This window comes from Stenella coeruleoalba (assembly GCF_951394435.1).
Source record: "Stenella coeruleoalba genome assembly, chromosome: 16".
Lineage (NCBI taxonomy): Eukaryota > Metazoa > Chordata > Mammalia > Artiodactyla > Delphinidae > Stenella > Stenella coeruleoalba.
This window is the reverse complement of record NC_137162.1, coordinates 25,068,183-25,084,173: the sequence shown is the minus strand read 5'-3', so window position 1 is coordinate 25,084,173 and position 15,991 is coordinate 25,068,183. Positions and strand designations below refer to the sequence as shown.

The 15,991-nt window shown below is 58.6% G+C and overlaps 1 protein-coding gene across 5 annotated transcripts in view; it reads right to left on the bottom strand.

Annotated features, from left to right (window-relative positions):
• Window positions 1-15,991, bottom strand: part of SH3PXD2A (SH3 and PX domains 2A) — a 243,186-nt gene that overhangs the window by 97,944 nt on the left and 129,251 nt on the right. For all 5 annotated transcript variants that reach the window (XM_079901013.1, XM_079901014.1, XM_079901010.1 and 2 more), the window contains one exon: window positions 15,518-15,609. In XM_079901013.1, coding sequence (XP_079757139.1) covers window positions 15,518-15,609 — 92 coding nt within the window. The remainder of the gene's footprint in view (window positions 1-15,517; window positions 15,610-15,991) is intronic.

Here is a 15,991-nt window from a genome sequence, read left to right as displayed (position 1 = left end):
AACCCAGGCTCAGAGGTGTAAAGCCACTTCACCGAGACCACGTGCAGGGGTGGCAGAGCTGAGCGGTTCAAGCCCCATCTGAATGGTTGTATTCCTTTCATGTGCCCCAGGAATCCTCGTGGCTGCCAGGCTTCCCGGGGGCCTTGGCCCCATTGATTCTAGTCGGAAGGAGTGACAGGCAAGCCTGGATCCCCCTCACTGCTGGACCAAGTGGCTACTGCACGCCACGCAGCAGGAGGAAATACAGGGCGGAGGGGCTCTCTGACCAGGCCAGTGTACCCAGTGAACTTGGGGTGCCCCCAGGCCAGCCTGGGCCCAGGGCAGCTGGAGGCTTCCCAAGGGTCTGCCAACTGGCTCCCTGAGCAGCACGTGAGAGACAGGGTCTAAGGGGGGTCCTCAAAGACTGAGCCACCCAGCGTGGGGTTCACGAGACCTGGGGGATGGCAGTCCTCTCTGTGCCTCAGTTTCCTTGACCGAAATAATCAGGGCATTAGACCGGGCCCCATGTGACTTTTGCAAAGAGGCTTCCAGCTCCAGGCCCCAGGTAGGCCTGCGTCCTACCTGCTGCAGGAGGGGCAGCCTGGGAGCCCTGGGTAACAGCTTCCTGCCCCAGCCCTCCTCCAAGCAGCCTTCCTGTCAGCACTGGACCTGTTCTCTCTCCTCTGGGTCAGCCTGGCTCCAACTACAGCAAAGTCACTGTTTACCAGGACACCCATTACAGATCCCAGCGGGCCAGCCCTGGGCCACTGCCTTCAGCCTCCGCCATGTAACGACGTCACCAAGAAGTTCCCAGAGGCCCTGGAGCAGGCATGAGCCCTTGGACCCCAGAGCATGGTGGGAACTGGGGGCGGGGGCATGGAGGGAGTGGGGCAGGCCACCGTACCCTGACTGTGCCCTCCTTTTCCAAAGCTGGGGGGGACTGAGGCATGCTACTGTTATTGCTACTGCTATTGTTATTATCACTAATATCATAACTGACAAGAATGGAGTATTTTTTCAAGCATTTACATTATGCTGGGGACCAAACTAAGCCCTTGACACGTATTAGCTCATTTTATCCTCATAACATTCCTACGTAGTAAGTTCTCTTATTTTCCCCATTTTACAGAGGAGCAATAGAGGATCAGAGAGGGCATGTCACTTGCCCAAAGTAACACAGCATGTGAGCCCAAACTGCCTTAGTCTAGCGCTCAAATCATTTACCATCTTGTGGCTGATAAGGACACCTGTAAAGTTCAGACAGATAAGCTAAATTAGGAATAGGTGGGGAAGAGGAAGCTAAAACAAAGGCAAAGACTCAGGGCCAGAAATACCCAAAGGACACCGAGTTCTAGACACTTCCTTTTCACAGCATCAGCTCTGGTGTGAGCACAGCTGCGGGGAATAGGAAGCCTGGCTGTGACACGTGGCAAGTGTCCACGACCACCTGTGCTTAGAGGCACCGTGGCTTCTGGTTCTAACGGCCCCTCGTCCAGAGCGCCGAGGCCGACGCGTCTCCTGGCTGCTTCTTGGAGGCTCTGCAGCGGAAGTGACCCTTCATGGGTCTGCAGCCCGAGGACGGCCTGGCTTTGTCTGGGGCAGGTTTACAGTCTCCAGAGAGGCTGTCTCTCCCAGGGGAGTTTTCATAAATTCTGGGGACAGTGACTCTGGGTTGATGCTGTCCTGGGCTCTGCCTCCCTCTGACTTTCTCTCCTTCCCTTCCTTCAGCTCGTAGCCCAGTGCTGACCCCCAACACCCCCAAACCGGGCCTGCCACGGCACCCTGGCTTTTCCTTCGTAGCTCTTACTATTGCGTCTTTGCTGCTTCCTCCTCTCCACTGTAGGCTCCGTGAGGCCGGAACTGTGATGTCTCCCCAGGCCTCGCAGAGGGCTGGGCACCACTGGTGTTTGCTGAGTGAGTGCACGAAAGCCCTGACTCCTGGCAACCAGGCCCAGGACTGCCAGGTGGTTCCAAGGGGCTGGCCAGAACGGCGGTATAATCCTGAGCTGTCCCCCAGGCAGCCCTTCCCTCCTTTCCCCCCCAGTAAAGCCCAGTGGAAATGCCACTTCCTCCAGGAAGTCTTCCCTGATCATTATAGATGGGTCAGCAAGTGCGGGTGCTAATTTGTGTAAAATATGAGAAGGCTCAAGCAGTCTCGATGGGCAGAGTCCACCCTCATGACTCGGTGCATTCCCTGTCCATGTGAGGATGGCCTGGGTCTCCTGTGCTCCATCCTCTGTCTGGGACATCACCCTGGCAAGTGTGTCTCTCTGCTCCCCCAGCTGGACCACAGTGCCTTACTGCCTCCTTTGCCCGTGTCCCCTATGGGCCCAAGTCTGAGAACAAGGGCACGTGTGTGCTCAGGAGGTGTTGACTATGTGCCGGGCACAGAGAGATGTGCTGCGTATATATTACTGCAATTCTCTTGACCACTCCAAAAAGAAGGTGCTATCATTATCCCCATTTTTCAGATGGGGAAATCGAGGCACAAAATGCTTAAGTTGGTAGCCCAGTGGCAGAGCTCAGATTTAAAGTGGGTGTCAGCTGACTCCTAAGCCTGTGCTGAGAACCATCACCATCTTTTCAGGCTCTCGGCCTTCTAGCCTTCTCATGCCCCACCCCCCAAAACCCCCGCCCCTGTCCTGATGCCCCTGCTTGGAAGCCTCCGTCTGTCCAGGCCTATCCCTCCCTATCTGTCTCTGAACCCTCCGTCAGCATCCAAGTCCAGGTGGAGGCCTGGCTCCCCCAGGCTGCCTTCCCTGCCCACCTCCGGCCCCCAGGGGTCTGGCTCCCTCTCCAAGGCCCCCCTGCCCTCCTGGTCTGAGCATCTCCACCGGGCCTGCTTGACCATCTCATACTCCATGACTGACCCTGGTGCGCTGGCCGGGCCCGCCCTCCCAGGAAGAGGACCGCAGGGGACTGGCCCCTCCACGCAGGCCCTCCTCAGGGCTTTAGTCAGAGCGGCCCTCAGGCCTTGAACAGACTCAACCACAGTTGTCTCCATTCTGCTTACAGAAACTCAGAGCTTAGTGACAAAAGGCCTGCAGTCCCGGAGCCCCAGGCGGCGGAGGGGTAGTGCTGGCCCACCTTCCCTGCAGCTGCCAGCTCTTTCCTCTGATCCCCTGCAGCACCACCAGGGGCTCCTCTGTCCTTGACAAGCACCTATTACGTGCCAGGCCCTGCCATCACAGCACTGAGTAAGACAGGACCCACCCCTGCCCGGAGGAGGACAACACAGAACCGGATAAAGCCAATTGATAAACTGGGTTAAGAGCTGTGAAGAAAGGAATCAGAGTGCTGAAGTGGAGAAAGAAAGGGAGGGCTCTCAGGAAGAGAGGATTAAGGGAGAGCCTGAGGGGCAGACGGAAAGGCAGAGGCCAGGGCTGAGGCAGGGGCAGGGGCAGCAGGAACAAGGGCCAGGCCTCCCCGAGGCGCAGGCCACAGGGAAGCTCCCGGAAGACCTCCTAAGCGCAGCGGAAAGCCCTGTGGGTGTCGGTTCAGACAGGTTGTTTTGAAAGCTCCCTCCCCTGCTATCTGGGGAGGTCCCAGCAGCCCTGCCCTCAGGTGAGGCAGCCCTCTGGCTGGGAGCTCTTCGCAGGCTCCCCCCAGGTTCCTTGGGAGATGCGCCCTGGTCAGCCCCGGTCGCCCCCGGGTAGCTGGTTGATAACCAGGCACCACTTCCGGCTGCCTTGCCTCCCGCAACTTCCCTCGCTCCCTCACTGGTATCTTCTCCCCAGTAAGCCGCCTGAGCTCAGTCCTCTCCCCCACATCTGCTTCTGGAGGATTCCGAAACAAGACGCCATCTCTCCCTGTCCCTGGCGTGAAGTGGCCCCCACCTGCCCACCAAGATCCTCCTGGTCACAGCCCTGCACAGCGAGGCCGCCACCCAGACATGCCGGGTGGCGGCCAACGTGGGGTAACCGTGTCCTCTGGCTCCCGAGGCGCCCGCCTGCGGCGTCGCAGGGCTCTGTGGACCTCATGGGTGCCCCCTCCTGCTTGGGGTGGGAGCCGGGGCTCTCCCGGCTGTTAGCCTTGAGTTCCTCGGCTTGGCAGGCGCAGGCTTCTCTAATCAGGAGCCTGCCTCTGTCTAATTGAATCAGACATGACCACAGCCCAGCTCCCACTTCCCCAGCCATTCAGAGCAGCCAGCAGCCGGCCCTTCCCCCCGGTCCCTCAGCCAGGCCCCCATTCAAGTCTCCATAAGGGCCTCCAGGTGCCCTTCTCCGCACCAGCACTCAGGATGCTCTGGAAATCAGCTGAGAGAGTTTCTGTGTGCTGGGAAGAGCGCTGGGCTCTGAGTCAAAAAACCTGGTGCAAATCCAGTTTCTCTGGGTGACCTCAGGCAAATCACCTTCCTCCTCTGGGCTGCAGAACCTGACAGTGCAATGTGGCGGATGGGCTGGAGGGTGTCTGGGGAATGCTGCGCTCTGCAGGCTGGGACTGCGTGCAAGCCAGGATGGGAGAGGCTGTTTGATGGCTCCAGAAACTGCAAACCCCTGTAGCTGCGAGCTGAGCCGTGAGCGTTCTGTGGGCCTTGGGTAGCCAGGCCTCTGGCTTCTTCTCCAGCACGTTAGCCCCTCAACAATAGCGCTAGTGATAATAGGTCCCATTTATTCTGAGCTCGTGCCATGCAGTCTAAACACTTGCGAGCTTTATTGAGGAGCAGGACAGGTAAGACCCAGGCTCTCCCTCTGGACTGCCTGGGCTCTAGCCATCTCTGCCACGTAGCAGCCTTGCCAGTCACGTGACCCCTCTGTTTCTTAGTGGCACAATCTGTAAACTGGGGAAAATAACTGTACCCACCTCACGGATGGATGCCAAAATTAAATGAGCTAAAACACGATCATTGTTTTCTGCTAAACCTCTGGGCTGCCTGGAACGTGCCCTGGTAGAAAGTTGGGCATCTTGTGGCTTGGCCCCTAGATCTGTTGCCTGCGCCCACTGGCCTTCTGAGTGGCAGAGCCCACTGTGTATGTACTTCCTGGGGGTGGGGATGGAGTTTAAGGTGGGCACCCAGTGGGCCACTAGAATCAATAGGCAGGGAAGGTGCCCACTGAAATGGGTACCCTTGCCCCTCTGCCCTGGGCCCCCACTCAGCGGCCAGTCCACCTCAGAGCTGCACCAAGAAGGCCAGGCGGGCCTCACCCCTGGGCTATTGAGCAGTTTGTGCAAGGGCCAAAGCAGTTGCAACTACGGGAAGGTCTAGAAATCAGAGCAGGACACGGGTGGGGGAAGAACTCAGTCCCCAGGAACACGGGTTTCGTCTTCCCAGACAGGAGAAGAGGGAAGGGATGCTAGTGGGGCTCCTAAACCCTGGAGCCTGGGAAGGATTAAAGACCGTCCTCTGGGATCTTTTCAAGGTGATGGAAATTTTCTAAGATTGGATTGTGGATGGTTTCGCAACTCTGTAAATTTACTAATAATCGCTGGATTAACTGTATACTTAAAATGAGGGAATTCCTTATGTAAATTATACCCCCATCAGGCTGTTTGGAAAACAAAATCTCCCTCCTGTCCTAAGCACTGGGGCAGGCCTCGCCCAAATAGCCTCCGGTAGCCTCAGGCTGTGTGTCCTGGGTTGGGGGGCGGGGGTTCACATTGATTTTGGATTGCCCAGGTGACAAGTGGGCCACGTGTTAGAGAGGCTCGGTCTGGGGGTGGAGTCACAGCTGCGCCCAAGGCCAAAGTCAGGTCTCAGTTTGGTAGGGGGGAAGGGAGACCGGCTTTTTTGGGTGCTCTCTGAACCAGCCTCACTGTGTCCGTCCTGAAAGGCGAGCTGGGCAGCCCCCTTCTCGGAGGTCTGATCCCACAGCAGGAGGCCCTCAGTGAACACGGGCTGGACTGGCCCTGGTGCGTGCACCTTCTCACCTGGTGAAAAGCCTGGAGTCCCCAGGTGTGGAAGGTGCCCTCAACTGCACCTTCAGCTGCTTCCTACTGTGTGACGAGGGCAGCCATGCGGTGCTGATTCTTTTCAGCCCTATGGTCAGATGAAAGGTCCCACCTTGCAAACTGAAGCAAGTTCCCCTGGCCGTGGCCCCTGTGCTGCTCTTCCTTACACACCCCTGTGTCGTCAGGGGGGTGCACACCTGGAGTTGGGAAGGGTTTGGATCCAGCCTCTGACACTTACTAGCTGAGAGGTCACTCAACCAACCTGAGCCTGAGATTTCTCATCTTCAGAAAGGAGGCATGAACCTCACGGGATTATATGGATGGTTAAACAAGATAGATCATGCTCAAGTGTCCAGCACAGTTTCAGCCTGGTCTGCAACCGCCTGCCAGAACGCCGGCTGATGTAATATCCAATGTTGCCACAAGGGGGAGCCAAACACACACGGATCCCATGAACTAAGGCGCCTGAACTGACTGGTGCCTACCCTCCAATCTACATTAAGGCCCAATGTACCAGGGCCTGTGAAGGTGGGGAAGGGTCACGTGATCTCCAGAACGCTTGCATCTTTCACATCCTACTTGCTGTGAATGTCCTCCCTGCTCACAGCCCTCGGCCCCCACTCCTGACCCTGCCTGTTACATGACCCCCAAATTCTGTCCCCTCACCTGATGCCAAAGTGTGGAAGGGGTTAATGACTGTCCCAAATCACCAGCTGGACACTGGATGCCCCAGGCCCATCTCCTCTGGCCCAGCTCAAGCCAACCCTCTCGCTCTCCAGGCAGACAGACTTTCTTTCAACTCCTTGAAACTGCCCCAGTCCTGGCTCCTGTGCTCCGCCGCTTCCCACAGCAGCGGGCCAGGCCCTGTCTGTGCCATTTCCCCCCTCAGACCACGAGCTCCCCAGGAGGCAGGGCTGAGCCTCGCCCACTTCTGTGGCCCTGTGCCTCACACCAGGAAGATGATGAAAAATGCTTGAGTGGACCAATGCTTCCCGCCCGATGCCACCAGAGGAAGACCCGTCTACAGGGCTGAAGACCTGGGTCTGCGGCTGAGCTCCGCCACGGACTCCCTGTGGAGGGGCAGCTAGCCAGGGGACTGGTTACAACGCAGCGGCAGTAATTACAAGGCAGCGGAACGAAGACTCCCCTCAAACAGGACCTAGTAGCGGAGCAGGCCTCCGGGGCTCTGTCGGGGGCACACTCCCCCAGCTGGAGCCTCCAAAGGATGCCACTGCCCTGGGAGCAAGGGAGTGGGCACGTGGGGCCTCGGGCACCTGCACACCAGGACCATCCTCCCGGGGCTGAAGTTTCAGGGAGACACAGAAAGCACAAGCCTGAGAAAATAACTGGGACCCCCCCCCCTCCCCGGCAAGTACCAGAATACCCTTCCCCACCCTGCCGCCTCCTTTCCATCCCGGCTTTGAGAGCTGAAAGTCCTGTGCCAGGACTGAACACAGAGGAACCCTCCCAACCTGGATGTGGCCTGCACACGCCCTGGCTCTGGGCCTCCCGCCGGCTTGCCCACCCAGCACAACAGCTGGGCCCGCGGAAGTCCTCGTTCCCTGGCGCTGACGCCCCTTTCAGGTGGGCTGGACACAGCTTCCCGTGGCCCCCTTCCTCTCACCTGCCCACCCAGGTTACAGGGGGCCGTGGCGGGGGGTTGGGCAAGGGCTTCTGTGCTGTTCCAGCCCCCAGCCTCCAGTGGATCCACAGTCCCTGGGTCCCGCTGGCTCTCTCACCCATCAGCATAAAGAGGCTATTGGCGCCACTGCCAGTGGCAGAGGGGCTGGAAGGACAGTACGCCCCGTGTCCCTCCCCAGACGGGTGGTGGTGAGGCCTGCCGGGTGCAGACAGCCGTCCCACTGACGAGGGTCGGACCAAGACTCAGCAAAGCAGGAAGCGGGTGGGTGGGCTGCCCACTCCAATTCCCAAGCCACCTGTCCCTTGGGGAGTGCCAGGAACAGGGATGCCTCAGAGGTCCTGAGAGCCAGTGGGGCGCCTGGTGGTGGAGGGGGCAGCTTCACCCCCCAGTCGGCACCAACCCTGGCGAGCCATCCCGGAGAGGAGAGGGGCTCAGGAAAGGACAGCCCAGCTCGTCTTCAGCTTGGCCCGATTCCATTCCCCTAGTCTTTTCTGAGTGGCCACTGTGCACCCAGGAGGGGTGAAGAGGAAAGGGGGAGAAGAGAAAGTTCCCGTTTACTGAGCATCTGTGCTGGCCAGGCAGCCTCGAGGCATTTACAGGCATCAGTGTCCTTGAACCTCACAACTATCCTGCCAAGAGGCTACTGTTGGCCTTTTACAGAGATTTCAGTGGGGAAGTGACTCATTCAAGGCCACAAGCAGAGCCGGGTGTTCTGACTGTTGTCTCTGGAGTGAGTTTAATTCAATTCACAATTTCCACCTAGTAGTGGTAGCCTTGAGCCCTGAGTTTGTCAGCCTACCCGGTCCCTGGCACATAGTAGATGTGCCGTGAACACCTGCTGGGTGAAGGCCGAAGCAGAGATGCTCTCCAGGGCTCTCCCCAGGACCTTCTGTTTGCTGCCCAGAGAAGCAGAAGGGAGGGAAGAAGAGAGTAACCTGCCTCAGCGCCTACTAAGTGCTCCACACACAGCCTCTACTTCATTCTCCTCGGCGCCGGGCAGGTAGGTGTGACTTACGGAGAAGGTCACGCTGCTGTCAGCGGAAGCCTGGATGCTGAGCTCCAGCGTCAGGCTCCTGAGCAGGCCTGACCTGGAGTTTGGGCAGGATCGAGGCTGTGGGAGCTCCTGGAGGAGGCTCCCCAAATTCTCGGGGCTATCCTGGCTGCACGGCCGCGCCCACGCCCCGTCTTCCTGCTGGGTCCCGCGGCAGGGCTGGCAACGTCCCCTCTGTCCTCCTGGACTCTGCTTTCCCCCACGGAGGGCAGCCCCAGCCTCCACTCCTTCAGAAGCAATGGGAAGGGAGGCTGGGAGATCTTGCAAAGAGCGCCTGTTCTGGGGGCTCTGCCCTCATGCCACCCCAGCCCCAGAACAGCTGCCTGTCCTCTGCCCAGGGCCTCCGTCTCTGGAAGCCTCGCTCAGCACCCTCCGCATCGGCCGCTGGGCCACCTTCACGAGGCCCAGGCCCAGATCCAAACCTGGCTCTCCGCCTGGATCAGGTAGGACAGCCTCCCTCTCTCGCTGGCCTGCCCGGGCATGGACACGGCGGTGGCAGGGGTGTGGACCCCGGGCCAGATGGAAGCTGGCCATTGGGACAGGCTGGGGCAGGGATGGATGGTCCCTCTGAACATTGGGCCATTGTTTTAGGCCACAACAGAGGGTGGCTCTGTGGCCCTGGGGCTGAGGAACAAAAACCTGTTTAGCAAGGCCCTGTTCCTCCCGTGCAATGTTGAGAATTTAACTAGGATCTGGCTGGCTTCAGCGGGAAGAAATGGGCCAAGGGGACAGGACCAGGCCTAGAGCCGAGAGGGGCGGCAGGGAGTGGAGACCCTCAGTCGCTATGTGAGCCCACTCTGCGCTGCAGGTGTGTGTGTGGGCCCTGCTGGCCGCGAGCTCCCAGGCTGCTGAGCGGTGGGAGGTGATGGAGGGGGCACCCCCGCCAGCCCTGGCCTCTGTTTTTCCCCTCTGCGACATGGGGGCCAAATGCGTGTGTGCCCACCTGCCCACGGGCTCGGGCCGAGCGCAGAGGGCCACCAATGTCAGGCGGCGAAAGGAGGCTGCCGTGCCCACGAGTGGCAGAGCTGTTGCAGTGTGGGGGGTCTCTTGCCGCAGTTCCCCCCGCCCAGGACCGCCACGATGACGGCAGCGAGCCTGGCCTTGGGCAGTGCTGACTGCGTGCCGGGTCTGTTCCGTGTCGTCCACGCACCATCCTCCCAACAGCCCTTGGTGGCAGGCACTATCGTTATTCACACCCTACAGATACGGAAACCGAGGCACAGAGGGGCCAGGGAGCCCAGACCACCTAACTCCAGAGGGGTCGAGGGTGCTGTTCACTCTGAAACCATGACAGCGGGCAGTGCAAGTTTTAATCTTGTTAAACAGCCCCAACCTGGGTTCACTCAATGCTTATCAGGCCAGGCCCTGGGGGGTCAGTGATGCGGGCCCCCATGGTGGGGAGAGACCGTAAACAGCGTGGTTGGTACCACGGCCAGGGCTACGGGCTCTGGTGCCAGGCCCTGGGGGGCCAGCGATGCGGGCCCCCGTGGTGGGGAGAGACCGTAAACAGCGTGGTTGGTACCACGGCCAGGGCTACGGGCTCTGGAAAGGCTTGCTGGGAAGCCTGAGGGCTGAGTAGGACTCGGGTCGGGGTGGGGGGGTAGAGGGGACAGGAGCGCTCCAGGTGGAGGAGACGGCTGGGCCTGGGCGTGGAGGCTGGCGACAGCCGGCTGCAGCCCTGTGCAGGTGCCTAAGGATGAGGGTGGCGTCCGTGGGCCAGGGGGCTGGAGAGATGAGAAGGCCGGTCTCAGGCCCTCGGGCCTCATGGGGCTGCACCTCCCCTAACCCTTCTCTGAGGAACGTGCACCGCGCGGGGGCGGTGCTGAGGACAGGGCTCCTGGAGGGCCCTTTGAGAACCTTTAGGTTCACTGTTTCAATGATGCCAATTTAAACTGGAACTAAAAGAGGCATTTGCTGGGTCACGTGGTCAACTGGCGTCCTGCCCGGCAGCCTGAGCTCCCATTTCCATCACTCTCATCACAGGGGAATCAGAGCTGAGGGGACCCGCTGCTCGGGGGCTCCTTGTGGAAGCCAGGCCAGGGGACGCCTGCCTCCCTGGTCCAGTGGTCCAGGATGTGGGTCTCAAGCGCTCAAACACGGGTAAGCCAGGGAGAGCTGGGCCAGCAGGTGTGGCCCCAGGACCGGGTGGGTCACGTGCATAGCCCAGGGGGTCACCTTGGGTGCTGCAGGGGTGCTGGGTGTGGCCTGCACGAGGCCAGGCCCATCTGCTTGTCAGAGTTGACGCTCAGGACCGCCCGGGACTCGTCCTGTGCTGAATCCCATTGAGTTCCAGGGATGTGTCCTTATCCCCCTCCTTCCGGATCTGGTGATCAGGGCTCTGTCCACCCCAAGTCAGCCTCACAGCTGCCCCAGAATCCACACAGGAGGGGCTAGGATGCGTCATCCCCAGCTCCTCTTGGCCGCCCCTTGCCAGCTGGGTGACCTCCAGGGAGCCACTTCACCTCTGCGAACGGTCACATCACAGCCTACCGCCTGTGGGGGACTAACAGAAAGCCTGAATGACGTTACTCGTCCATCTGGCAAATCTCCTGAGTGCCTGCTCTGGGCACTGAGATTACGGTGTGATCAGAACACATACAGGTTCCTGCTCTCCCAGGCTGACAATAACATTAGGGAGGGAACAGGTCACATGGGAGGTGGTGATAGGTTCCGTGGAGGAAGATGAAGCCAGGACGGGGAGAGCCAGTGCCGGGGAGTTTAAACAGGGAGGCTGGCCAGGCATAGGCAGCTATTTGAGTCGGGGCTGCAAGGAGGTGAGGGGCCAGGCTGGGGCTCTCCTGGGGAGGGGGCGAAGTGTTCCAGGCGGAGGGAAGAGCCAGTGCGAAGCCCTCGAGGCAGAACGTGGCTGGAAGGTGTGAGAAGTGGCTGGAGCAGAGTCAGGAGGGAGAGGCAGGAGGTACCACCAGGGGCGACGGGAGGGGCAGGCGGAAGGGCCTCGACTCTGAGCCACAAGGGAGGCATGGAGGATTTTGAGCAGAGGAGGGACATGATCTGACCTATATTTTTAAAAGATTATTCCTTCCCCTGTGTTGAAAAGGGACCGTAGCGGGCGAGGGCAGAGGCAGGGAGACCAGTCAGGCCAGAATCCAGGGGTGAGACGAGGCTCGGCCCCCTGGGGTAGTAGCAGGGAGGTGGCGAGCCGCGGGCAGGGTCTGGGTATATGCCGAAGGTGGCGCGCACAGGATGTGCTGACGAGCTGCTTGGAGGGGTGTGAAGGAAAGAGCTGAATCTAGAATAATGCCAGCGTTTGGGGCCTGAGCCAGGGGCCCCAGCAGAGCCCAGCGCTGCTCCCACACAGCAGCAGTACCCGTTGGCCAGTAGTTCAAGGAGGGGAGGGCAGGGCCCTCGAGCAACCTTCCTGGGGTGGCCATCTGAGGAGGCGAAACCACCAAGGCTGCAGTGCCAGGCTCACCAAACGTCTCTGTGAAGAACATCCTTTCTGTGCAGGGACGGTGGCCTAGCGCAGCCACTAGCAGCCCAGAGGTGGGCCCCCCCTCCACCCACGGAAGCCAGCGAGCGGCCTGGGATCAAAGCCGAGGGGCCGGGCCTGTTGCAGGCCTTGTCTTCCCTGCAAGACGGAAAGGGCCACGGTCCCCCCACCCCAGCCCCTGTGAGCGCTCAGAGGTCCCGCAGCAGCACACTTGAAAGAGGCCAGGGTTATCTACAAAATTCCAGTTAAATCCACAGGCTTTGATAATTTGATAAGCCACTCCACAGTCGCCCCAGAGTCAAAATAACGCTGTTCCTCGATCCTGTGTTTATGTCTCAGGATGGAGGGGGGAGGTGTGCTGGCCTGGGACGGAGCCCTGAGAGGGAGCGGCTGCAGGCACTGGGCTGACAGAGGGTCAGCCCGTCAGCCCAGGTCACCCATGGGTCTGGGCTCTATGGCGAGCACACTCTGCATAGAACACAGGTCTCTCTTGGCAGGCTCTGGAGGCTGAGAGGGGCCAGGGCGGAGAAGCCCTTTGGAACCGTGTGGCCACAGCCGACCCCACCTCCTGAGCCTCAGGCCCGTCTCATGCTGGAGGGGTTCCTATTCTCAGGCCATCTCTTGCCAGATGAGATGTGAACTGGCCCAGGTGTGCAGTACCACCTCAAGAAAGAGGCAGATGACCCCCGCGGCCACGGTGACTCAGAGGCTAAATGCTTTGTGACTCCTCCCTGCAAAAGCCAGGCTGTGATCTGCAGGGTTGCAGCACGCACAGGGCCACATTCCATTCCATTCCACAACCTCCCACGAACAACACTGCTGTGCGCTTCCAAGGGGCCCACAGCACCAGCCGGGTTATCTCAGTGCACACGTCGTCTCCGTAAGCCCTCCGGACCGCTCCAGGAGTCCTGCATTCTCTCTTTTCAGGCATGGGGACACAGAAAGGCAGAGAGGCTGGGCACATGATCAGAGATCACAGAGCCTCGAGTGGTGGGCCTGGACCCCAGAGCCTGCCCCGCAAAGCCATGCCTGCTGCCTCACCAACACACAACTGTCTCCCCGAGCCTGGTTTCCACCTTCCTCGAGGGCCTTCCAGGGACGGGCAAGAGGCTAACCTATGGCTACTGGTGCTCAGGTCAACAGGTGAAACAGGACCAACTTATTTAGCTGCCTGGCGGGGAGTGGGTTCAGAGGCACGACCCAAAGGCAGGGTCAGTTGATTTTGTGGCGATGCACCTGCTATTTCACCCACCAGCAGCAATTCTTCTCCCCTCCTCTGGGCACACGATCACGTGTGACTCCAAAGACAACCCCCCTGGGGAGGGGCATCTCCTCTCTCCCCGTGGAAGAAAGGAGAACAAGAGGCTCTGAGAGGCCATCACAGCTGGGGAGCGGCAGGGCCAGGTGGACCCGGTACACTGCTGCCGGTCTCAAGAGCCTTCTTCTGCCTTGGGAGAGTGAGGAAGGCGGGGGCGGGAACACAGAGGAAGGGGTACAGAGAGGATGCACTGAGAGGTGTCAGGACCACAGTCCTGGTCCCCTGATTCCTCCCCAAACCAGGGAGGGTGGGCAGGAGATGTGGAAAGAGTACCGGCCTCTGGAACCAGAAAAATCTGGGTTCAAGTCCTGGCTCCAGCTGTGAACCTGTTTCCTCATCTGTAACATGGGGACAAGAACATGTAACTCCCGGTGCAAACCTCTCTCACAAGCCTGACGCGTAGCAGGTACAGAGAGAGCGATGTTTTTCCTGCTGGTGAGAACACACATTTGTATCTCATTTTGTTGTTTACAAAGCTCTCGCCCCGCCCACGTGTCATCTAAGTTTCCAAGACAATCCTTGGAGGTAGCAAGATCACGGATTAATCACTCTTCCCTTTTTTACAGATGAGAAAGAGAAGGGGAAGGTACCTGAGTGTAGCCAGTCGTGTGCTCAGTAAGCAGCGGAGCCGGGGTGCGCGCTCGACACCACACCTCCCACTCCCTGTGGCTTTCGATTGCTCCACACCGTGAACCACACTGTGATGAGTTTCTGACGGTTCACAGCAGTTGCTTGTTTCTTAATCCTTTGGTAGCCAGTAAAGGAGAGGGCTTTGGTTGGGCCAGGTGAGCCTCTGAGCCGAGTAATGCTTTCCTCCCCCAGAGGGCCTAGGCCACTTTAGGCTCTTAGTCTTACAGCACGGGTGAAGAGAGAAGGGCTCCTTTAGGCAGGACCGCCACGTGTGGGTGTGCAGACTGTGTACTCTACTACCTCTATGGGCGCCGTTCACAGAGAGTTCACCGTTCACAACGGCGCCCCTGGAGCTGTGCGACAACCCTTGTCTGTAGGCTTTCTGCTCCCCATCACCAGATGGCCTCCTGCCTCTCCCCACCCGCCCCAGACAATTCCTCTGTACTATTCTTTCCCTTCCTCCTGTAGTACCCGCCCCATCTGCCTCCCTCTTGTCCACTCTGGTACTTTAAGATTTCAGGGGAACAGACGTATGGAGTGAGGTAATCAATGTGCACCCCCTTCAGTCCTCTCCCCCAACCCTCTCCCCTACTCGCCCCTCTTCCCTGGCTGCCTTCTTCTGCTCATCAGCCCCTGGATTTTTCTCTCCATTGAGAAGCTACTCTGGGGAGTGTGGGTGAGGGTAGTGTTCTGAGCAAGAGAAGGTAGCCATGAGGATGGAGTTTGGGCATGTGTGTGAGAGACCAGCAAGACCGGGCAGGTCGTCTTGACCACCAGGCCCAGAGTACCCTGCTTCCAGAGAGGAAAAGAGACATGCTTGGTGCCCCGTTTCTCCCCAACATGGAAAGTCAGCCAGCCCTGGGTTCAAGTCTCATGAGTTCAAGATTTGGGTTCATTCAAGTCACATGCCTGTCACATACCCAACCAGCTGCATGACTTCAGGAAAATTCACCTAACTTCATGCCCCTCAGTTTTCTCCTCTGTAAACCGGGCTACATTAGTCTATTGGATTGGGTTGGCCAAAAAGTTCATTCGGGTTTTTCTGTAAGATGTTATGGAAAAACCCAAACGAACTTTTTTGGCCAGCCCAGTAAAATGCTACAGGTAAAAGCCATTTAGTAAACGCTCTGTGCACACTCATAGTTGTTTTTGATGATGATTATAAGATCTGTTGCAGCAGCCCAGCACCACTGGGTTAGTCAGCAGGTGAGGTTCACCTGGGCAGCGCGTGCCCTCCTAGTTCTGTGTTTCAGCTGGGAGCTTGGTAGCGTCAACGATTAAGAGCAATGACCGCTAACCCTGGGCATCTGAACCGCATGACCATTATATTTTCTGTTATCTCATCTGCTCCTGACCATAACCTGTGAACTATGAAGAGTTTTCAGGAAAACCTGCTCCCCAGATGCAAAGATTGGGGTCAAGAGAAATGAGGAACAAGCCTTGGCAACAGGAGTCTGGGGAAGATGGCCCGCCTCCTTTGGTCCATCTTTGCTTAGCCTCGTTGGCCTTGCCAGCTCTCCCCCCAAGCACACGGGAGAGGCTTGAACTACAACTTACTCTTTCGGGGGGTTGACATCCTCCGGTCGGGCCTCAAAGAACCGAAAGACTTCATCACACTGTGAAATATGGGGTGGCAGCCGGACAAGTGCCTGTGGAAAGACAGGAAGAAAGGGCATTAGGCCTGATGAAAGTGGGAACAGGAAAACCCAAAGCAGGGCCAGCTTGGGCCAACAGTGATGCGGGAGGCGCGAGGACTGCGCCGAGGAAGACACAATCAATCAGCTACCCACCCACCCAACCAGACAACTAATCAAGGAATTAACTAATTAGCTAACTAATGAAACAACTCTCCATCTGTCCATCCACCCATCCCTCCCACCAACTAACCAACCACCCAATTAATGAACTAACCAACCAGTCAACTGATAAAATAACTTATCGGTCAACCAATCAACTTTTCAACCATCCAGCCAACAATTCAACCAACCAACTATCTAACTAGCCAGTTAACCAACTAAACAACCAGCCAAA